Source organism: Raphanus sativus, chromosome 4 (assembly GCF_000801105.2).
Source record: "Raphanus sativus cultivar WK10039 chromosome 4, ASM80110v3, whole genome shotgun sequence".
Lineage (NCBI taxonomy): Eukaryota > Viridiplantae > Streptophyta > Magnoliopsida > Brassicales > Brassicaceae > Raphanus > Raphanus sativus.
Window position 1 is genome coordinate 41,180,017 of NC_079514.1, and position 9,268 is coordinate 41,189,284.

General features: G+C 33.1%; 1 protein-coding gene across 1 annotated transcript; it reads right to left on the minus strand.

Moving 5' to 3' along the window:
• Positions 1 to 3,317: 3,317 nt before the first annotated feature.
• On the minus strand, positions 3,318 to 4,843 carry LOC108851021 (uncharacterized). Its single transcript, XM_018624455.2, has 6 exons — positions 4,833 to 4,843; positions 4,719 to 4,725; positions 4,372 to 4,602; positions 4,202 to 4,274; positions 3,707 to 4,107; positions 3,318 to 3,632 (listed from the first exon to the last, which is right to left on the minus strand). Exons 1-6 carry the CDS (start codon positions 4,841 to 4,843, stop codon positions 3,318 to 3,320), a joined length of 1,038 nt encoding a protein of 345 aa, XP_018479957.2.
• Positions 4,844 to 9,268: the final 4,425 nt, after the last annotated feature.

The window sequence follows — 9,268 nt, forward strand, 5'->3', positions numbered from 1 at the left end:
GGATTTGTCTCCATCTCCACAACTCTTACTATTTCATATTATCTATAATTATCTACACATGCATGCATCTCTGTCTCTATACATGCAAAATGTACATCTCTCTTTTCCATGTGTAACCCAAATAAGTTTATTTTTAGTTTATTAGAATATTGGACATCACAGTTTAAGCTGATAAATCACATGAATTCTCCCGTCTCACAGAATTGAACTTTAGATTTAAACGAGCAATTATGTACGTATACACACGCGCAACCAATTGATTTAGTTTGGCATTCAGGGGTGAGTTCCTAGTAAATATTAAATACAAAACTATAGATGTCTAAATTAATAAGTATCCAACCAAAGTAGAGATTTCATATAAACATTCCGAAAAATGAATGTAAGCTTTTTGAACTAAACAAAGAATGTAAGCTTGAGAACTCGAATTTTCAATTAATTTAAAGTTTTACTTGATTTACATTTTTATAGTAAAGTATATGTAATTACTTTTTTGTTCTTATTACACTTGGAATATATATATATATATTTTTTTTTTTATTTGTAACAATTATCTTATACAAAAATTAATTAGAGTTACCTACGAATACTGGTCTCATTTCATAATCTAGAAAAAGAAATAAACCAAACGTTAAAACGATGTATAAATATGCGAAGTTGGGTCTTCTCAGATCATTGTATAATACAATAGTATAAATTGTAATATGAAGTATTTATATACTCAGTTGTATATATATTCTCTTACGAAAGCAGAACTTTTCGTGTAACTATGCAAGTACCGTGTTAAATATCGTGAATGGTGACCGGATATAATTCAGAAGTCATCGGTCAAATAAATTAGGTATAATATATGACATTTCTTTAGTTTTTCAAATCTTTTTTAGAAGCCCAATGTCCAGCCGTAATCGTATCTTTCTTCGTCGTTATTAATTCTTTTTTTTGAAGACAGAATTAATAACGACGAAGAAAGATACGATTACTGTGTTTTTTTATGTTTTTTTTTCGTAGTACGAATTAAAATTGTCGTAGTTAGGTTTTATGTTTTTTTTGTTTTTTTATTTAGGTTTTATGTTTTATGTTTTATTATTTTTGTTTAAACGTCGTATTTAGGTTTCATTTTTTTCCTTTTATTTGTTTTTGTTTAAACGTCTTATTTAGGTTTTATAGGTTCTACCAATACTGTAATTATTTACGTTAGAATAACGTTCTTCATATCTACCCTATGCAATCCTAGCTACATCCATCCTCAGACAACCCATGAGCACTTAAACGACCCAACAAATACCAAATGCTAAGTAATATATATTACGGCTTTAATATAAGGTTAAACTTATAAGCCGTTGAATGTTGACCAACACACAAATTCTTTTTTTTTTTTTTGAGAAAATATACACTAATTCAATCTCCTCGACACGTATACGAATCAGTATATATGTTAGGCGTTGATCAAAGTCTTCGTGTTTTGTGTTTTATGGAATCTCTCAACCTTTTCAATTTTCGTAACCTAAGACAAAAAAAAATTGTAGACAACTCAGTTTCGGAACCTAAAATCTTTTGTCATGTAGAATTTGGACTGAAGATCTTCTGTCTGTAGAAATTAACCATGGTATACACTAGACCGAAGAAAATTTCCAGTATTATGTCATATAAATACTTCAATAATGTGTGTCAATACATATATTTTAAATTAAGCGATGTGTGAATCAAAAAATATATTTTAATGGGAAAGAATAAGTTGGAAAAAGCCCTTTATCAAAAAAAAAAGAATAAGTTGGAGATCAAGAGGAATATAATAACATATGGGATTTGTACGTATTATGCATGGGTTTGCATGAAATAGCCACTGCATCTAAGTAATCAATCAGTATGGCCCAATAGTTTAGGTATTGAAACCACAATTGCATATTATATATTTTCTGTCATTATTATACTATCATTTTTGGTCTGATATTATTATATTACCATGAGAACAAAAGTCATGTTGAATTCTTTTAATTATAGAAACGAATAAAGTTTGGACCTCTTCTTGGGAAAAGGCATTTTCGTGGAATGTAGGTTGCTTCGAATTATAAAAAGGGAATTTCATTTCATATGTATTATGCGTATACTATTTAAAATTAATTTGGGATTATTTAACTTAATATCTCAAATCGGCACATGGAGGGCAAAATTTTATTTCACAAATACCTTTTTTGTTATGGACGAACTTTCAAAATTCACCGAACAGTCAAGTTTCATGAGAATAGGTAAAACTATTGGGGTCTCATCACGAAGAAGTAAAAGTAAACGGATGATTTGATGAAGAATTAAGAGAATAAAGTAATAGGAAATTATGAAAATAATAGGGACATTTAGATGACATTAGTATTATTATTTAATACAATTTGTTTACATAATTCAATTTAGTTTTAAAAAAAAACTTAAAAGCTCAGTAAGTGGATAATAAGTGAACATGTGGTATAAAAAGTTCTAGTGAATTAGTTCCCTACATTCTCTTTTCTAATTTTTTATTAATTAATTTATTCTGCAAATGAGATATTCAGCTGTATATTCATATTGGAAATGCTATTAGATATTCTTTGAACCTCACTAATGGAGATTTTAGTGAGATGCTCTTAGAACTAGAAAACCCCGGCGGCCCGGCCCTTTGTCGTGGGGAAAAAGATATCACTAGACATATATTTATTTTTCGATTGTGTAAGACGTTGAGTGAAATCCGAAAGATCAAACATCACAACGTCTTACATGCTCATCTATAACTCCAATATATACGGTAATTATAGTGGCATTTTACATGAAACTACGTACTTCTGCTAGTTTCAAAAAAGAAACTACATACTTCTGCCCAGACATGAAAACATGTAGTGACAAAAAAGGCCATGTGTTGGTCACTTGGTCTCCTTGATCTCTGGTGCAATAAGAAATATGACCAATACAAGATTCTGAAGAAGAGATATGATGGGCCTGATGGAACTTGAACGCCAAAAATGTCTAGAGCCACAAAGATATGATGGGCCTGATGGAATGGCCCAAATGTCTAGTGATTCGTTTTGAGCATATTCAAAATCAAAGATTCTGCTGAAAGGTTCTTTTTCTTCACAGTAGTCAGTAGGTTGAAGAAAATCTTGGATAACACTTCGATCTAAAAATTGTGAAACCAAAAAAAAGTACTGGTATCTATTGCTCAAGTAGCAAGTTCGCAATGCTTGTTTCTCTCTAGATCTTATCTTGTTTTCTTTCCTTCTTTTATGTGATCCAGACAATTGTTTCGAAAAGACAAAAGCATAAGCTCTCTTAACTAGAGTGAGGAGTCTAGACCTCTATCTGCCACTCTTCCTCCGCCTCTTCTCCTCCTCAGCACGTTTGAATAATCTCGGATAGCTGAATCTTCTGAGAAGTGGGCTCGGTTCAGCAAAGTATTTTTGCGCCAAACTGTCAGTCTCTTCACCCGGAGTGGGTACATATGCAAACATGACATCTAAAGAGACGTCCAAGTAGCCTTTGAATCCAATATTTTCACCATTACTCGATCTCACCCTTATGTATCTTTCCCCGTTCTTCACACCTGCTTTGACTAAAGAAACTGCATGTAGTCCTATGAGCCTCGAATTTTGAAGGACAGGGCCCCGATACATCTTCCAAAAAAAAAGAAAAACAAGCTGATATTATTATATAGTTCATGTTAGATATAAAAACACATTTAACTTACATTTTCTCCAATCTCATTGAACTCTGGGTAAAACATTGCAACAGCTGCTCCTATTGGTTGGTGCTTAAGCTGGAGAAGCGCCTCGTCGGCTGTATGTAATCTTTTGAAGTCTTTGATGTAACTTAGTTCTGACTGTTGCCGGTCAGGAATATCTTTAGGACATCCCGAAAATGGTCTATCTTCTTCAGTTAGAATTCCATTTTCCATCACGTATTTCATGCCTCTGTTGATACTTGAAGTGTAGCAGTAGTGACCTGATGCTTTAATGTTTCTTCGTTCCACCGGGTCTGTGTGATCAACCAAATCTTGAATGGAAAATCTTATGTTAGGGTCTGTGCCAGGTCTCTCTATCAGTATCACAGCCCTTATAAGCTCGCTCGCAACCACAGCCCAACAAATATCTGAAAACATATAGAAACATACGTTATATTCGTTAACTTATAATGACCTGTTGAAACAGAGGAAAAAACTGTTTGTGTAGATTTTTCATCTGACCGTGATCTAGTTGGTCTTCCACTTCCCCCATAATGGTTGCCCAATCCACACCGTCTAGGCATTTGGGCATGAGCTGTACTTGAAAACAAGTGACTGTTATTAACTTAACTTCATCTAAAATTGCATTAGTATCAACTAGCGTGAGTTACAAGTAAGACTAGTACGTATACCCCACGTTTGACCCAAGATGCATATCTCACATGCTTTGTTTTTCCATCTACATTGTTAATACACTCGAGGATTCTCACTTTAGAATCAGGTTTAGATTTCATTATACCTAGTAAGATGTCATGGGGCACCATACTAAGGATATCAGCAACTAATGGTTGAAACTCTGGGTCAGTCAACGCGATAATCTTATCAAAGATGGGTAAAATTTCATCAGGGACATCAACAAGCACCTGAAAAAAAAACAAACAGTAACCAATATTTAGGATGAAAACCGTGAGAAAAGAAAAAAGTATAAAAAAAATCCAATAAGATTTGTGAGATAATTAACATCAACAAAAAATAAGACTCCACATCTTTAACACCAAAACTCTTAACTACAAAGTTAAATGGTTAAAAATAAACATTACAACTATTTTATTGTCTACTTACTTGTGCAAGTGTAGTGTTTGAGCTTCCTCACGTTTGCGACATAGTCTCTTTGTTTCTTCGTTCAAGCAAAACGTTTTGCTCTACATGAAATTTACAGAGGTAAAATTATCAGACAATATTTCAAAAAATAATCTCAAGTTGCAAAACCAAGTAAACTCCATGTAAAGATCTAACAAAGACACTGTTGCATCTGTGTGTCTTAAATCGGGTTTTTTGGACTTCATACTTACAGCAGAGCAAAGTCCAAAATCTGCTGAAGAACTCAAAGATATGGCGGAGGTTCCTTATGCTAGCGCAGTTGGTTGTTTGATGTATGCAATGGTGTGTACAAGACCGGATCTAGCACAAGCAGTTAGTCAAGTCAGTAAGTACATGTCGAATCCTGGGAAGAGACATTGGGATGCTGTGAAGTGGATCCTAAGATACTTGCGAGGTACAAGTGACTATGGGCTTATGTTTGGTGGAGAAGTGCAGGATTCAGTTATTGGGTTCGTGGATTCAGATTATGGTTGAGACCTTGATAATAGCAGGTCAACTACGAGGTATGTATTTACTCTTGCAGGAGCACCTATTTGCTGGAGATCGGTACAACAAGGTATTGTAGCGATGTCAACCACTGAAGCTGAATACATGGCACTTGGAGAAGCAGCTAAGGAAGCAGTATGGGTACAAGGACTTGTATCCGAGTTGGGTGTTGATCAAGAAGGTGTTCAGCTACACTGTGATAGTCAAAATGCGTTATGCTTGGCTAAGAATCAAGTGTATCATGGAAGGACGAAGCACATACGTATAAGGTTTCACAAGATAAGGGAGTTAGCAGCTTCTGGAGAAGTCTTATTGGAGAAGGTGCATACGTCGGAGAATCCAGCTGACATGTTGACCAAGCCTGTTACAACGGAGAAGTTCAAGTATTGCTTGAATCTGCTCCGTGTTTGCCAATGCTAAGAAGCAATGGAGGTTCCCCCCAGAAGATAGACGGGATAAGGAGTTTTGTAGAGATTTTTCGTCAAGGTGGTGTTTGTTGCATCTGTGTGTCTTAAATCTCCGTGTGTACCAGTAAAATGCCCAGCACTCGTGGGTCGGACGTAGTCCGACCGAGTGCGGGCGACACTCGTTATCAAGGTTGACATCTGGGGGGTGCGGGGCGGCCCCCGCGGTACGGTATGCATTTTCGGTTTAAGAAAGTTACTATTTCTATTGGGAAAATGAAATCGGGTTTTTTGAGGCTGTATAAATATGGGTCTAAGAGTTTGTAAATTATTATCACATTATTAATAAGAAACTCTAAACGGGTATTTGCCTCAATACGTTTTCTTCTATATTCTTCTTCTAACCTAAACGACGGCTGTTCACAACAGACAGTTTGACAAATGCAAAGTTTCTTAAAAGCAAGAAGCTACCAAAAGTTGTGTGACTTTAAACTTCTCAGATCTTGACAACTCTCTACCCTCAAATAGTCTCTCACGCAACCATGTATGACAAAGAACAGAAAAGTAATGTTTCTATCTTCTAATGCTTCAGAAAACTAGAAACTGAAAATATATTAATGCAGAGTGTCAAAAGCTTTTATTACTATTTCGCCTCCTGGACGTTGCACTCTGTCAACACGAACCACTTATGAATCTTAACATAAGTATGAGTAGAGACATAAAATGTCTAGTCTTCTTACTTCTGAATCCCTTGTTTTCTAAATATAGAAACTGCAGAAACAACTTTTTGCTTTTTGACCAAACAGAGTCAATTAATTATTTTGAAATTAGTAGTTTTTCTAAAATAACTAAATAATCACTAATAATTAATTTTCTTGATCATTACAAATTCAAATACTAAAATGAAGATATCTATTTTTTTCAAAAAATAATAATTCTGAATTCAAAATTTTAAGATAATGTGATCCCAACATAACTAAACATAAATATTTAACTACTGAAAAATGCTTCTTAATTTATTGGAAATATTACATGCACAGATTTAAATATTTCCAGGCAGTATAAAAACAGTTACACGCGGTTGGATTTGGTCCCTGTTCTAAAACGCGCCGCCTAGAGCCGTGTAATCGCCGGAAAATTGCAATTTGGACACCAAGCGTAGTGATTTGGAGTGATTCGGTAAAAAAAAATCGGAATCTCAAACAATCTTAAGTTTTCACCCTTTTTAGTGTAGGAATGGCGAAAATTGTTGTAAAAATTGATTGAAAACCCAATATATGTAGGTTTCAAAGAAATTGATTGAAAACAGCAGAAAAAATGACGAAAATTGTTGTAAAAATCGTCTTATTCGAAGGAGCCGTCGAGTTTAACTGCATAAAACCCTAAAACTAAAAAGAGAAAGACGATAATGAAATGACTAAACTACCCTTCATTAAATTTAATGACTAAAAAACATGCCAAAACGCATACAGCACACCTCGAACTCGGGTTGCTAACGACTTTGGGGAATGGCTAACCACTAGACTGTGCGATCCTCATTGGATGTTATTACAAATTGATAATATATAACCAAAACAAATCGGCGATTAATCCCGGCAAAGTCTCCGATTTTCTCATTCGGCGCTAAGCGCAACCCAAGCGTACGAGGAACGCCTAGCGAGTTTCCGAACAGGGGATTTGGTACATCATTAATCTTTTATACACCACTTTGTATAACTTTTTCAACTTACATTTTCTTCAGCTTTTTGGCACGTTCTCCCAGTATTTCCCATGCATTGATTTTACAGGAGTAGTACTGATTTGCTAGAAACAAATAGTTGATAGATAGTATATATTAAGGGTGCAAATCAGTTTAAAAGAAAATTTGGGTACAAATTAAACATCGTTTGTATACTTTTGAACAAATAATATTGTATAGTCATATGTTGATATACTTTAAGAAATAAAAATGAGAGCAAGCTATGTTACAAAAAAAATGAGAGCAGGTTAATATTTATACGGGTATGTTATTTTATACTCATGGGTCACAATAAATAAAATGACGATATCTATCTTATTAAAACAGAAACATTTTGTTGGACCTAACATTTATTTTGTAAGTTTTTAAATTAAATACACCTTTATACTTTATAGTTAAACCTACATTAAATCACTAATGTTCATTTTTTTATACTACTATCCATGTTTCCAAACAATATACTTATTTCTTTATACTACTATCAATGTTTCCAAACAATATATTTTTATACCACTATCAATGTTTCCAAACAATACAATAATTAATCTTAGTTATTTTATATATATCATTTTCTCTTTAAAATTTTGTAGAAACGTTATAATTTCATAAATTGCAAAATAATAAACTTTAAAATTTGGATTATAAGATTACAAATTATGAAACTATTACAATTTAAATCCAATTAGATTACATATCGGTCATCCATCAGTTCAATCGGTTAGTCTCGGGTTTTAGTGATTTTTTATAATATGTATATTTTAAAAACCTAAATTGAATTGTCAGATCTCCGGATTAACCGGTATAATCACAATCGGGTTGAATTTAAAAACACTGATTTAAATGCAAAATGTTTTAAATACACACTCTTTAAAAATTACCAAAATATTTGTTAAATTATTAGTGAAATTTTTCATCGTAAAATATTCCGCGCTTCTAAAGCGCGGGTCAAAATCTAGTACTGCTTACTTAAAGAACTAGCTTTGTGTTCTCGAGAGTGAAATTAATTATATGCATTTTTATTTTAGTACTTCCTCTGTTTCTCAATAAGTGTTATTTTAGAGTTGTGCACACGGATTAAGAAATCATTAAATTTTACATATTTTCCATACAAAAACATCATTACTCATACATTTCAACCAATAGAAAAATAAAATGCAGAATAAAGTTAATAAATTTTGCATTGAAATGCTAAAACGACACTTATTTTACAACGAAAAAAATCTCTACAACGACACTTAATATGAAACGGAGGGTGTATTTCTTACAGAGTATTTGGTCATGAAAAAATAGATATTAGACTCATATTTTTCTATGTATTATTTGGGTAGAACAAAATCTAGATTAATCAAATTCGCATGAGTTCAAACACAGATGACAGACCCCATCTCTCTGTCTCTGGGCCAAAGCCCACTAGGTTCCTCTTTCAATCTGAAAATATCTAAATTGTCTTGTGGATAAAAATATCTATGTAGTTTCCTTTTTTTTTGAGCAACATCTATGTAGTTTCCTAGTTGGTAAAAGGAATCTTATATTTGATGGTTGCTTCTCCCCTCAGGATATAGGTTTATGATTTTTTTTTTTTGTGTTATATACATACAAGTAGTATTCTAATGAAAAATATGTTAGATGCATTTTTGTAAATTTTATGTTAGATGCATTTGGACATTGACAATTTAAAAGATCTGATGTCAAGTATTTCCAAGAATCGAGCCCTGTATTTGAAAACAATAAGCGGTCATATAAAAACAAAACAATAACTTGGGACTAGAAAAAAAAAACTTAAAGAAAAAAGGAGAATCA

What these genes read in the sequence shown, in the direction of transcription:
- LOC108851021 (XM_018624455.2), bottom strand. An exon ending in CATCTTGGGTCAAACGTGGG is followed by an intron (nt 4,275 to 4,371) that starts GTATACGTACTA and finishes TTTCAAGTACAG; the next exon opens with CTCATGCCCAAATGCCTAGA. An exon ending in GGAAGACCAACTAGATCACG is followed by an intron (nt 4,108 to 4,201) that starts GTCAGATGAAAA and finishes ATATGTTTTCAG; the next exon opens with ATATTTGTTGGGCTGTGGTT.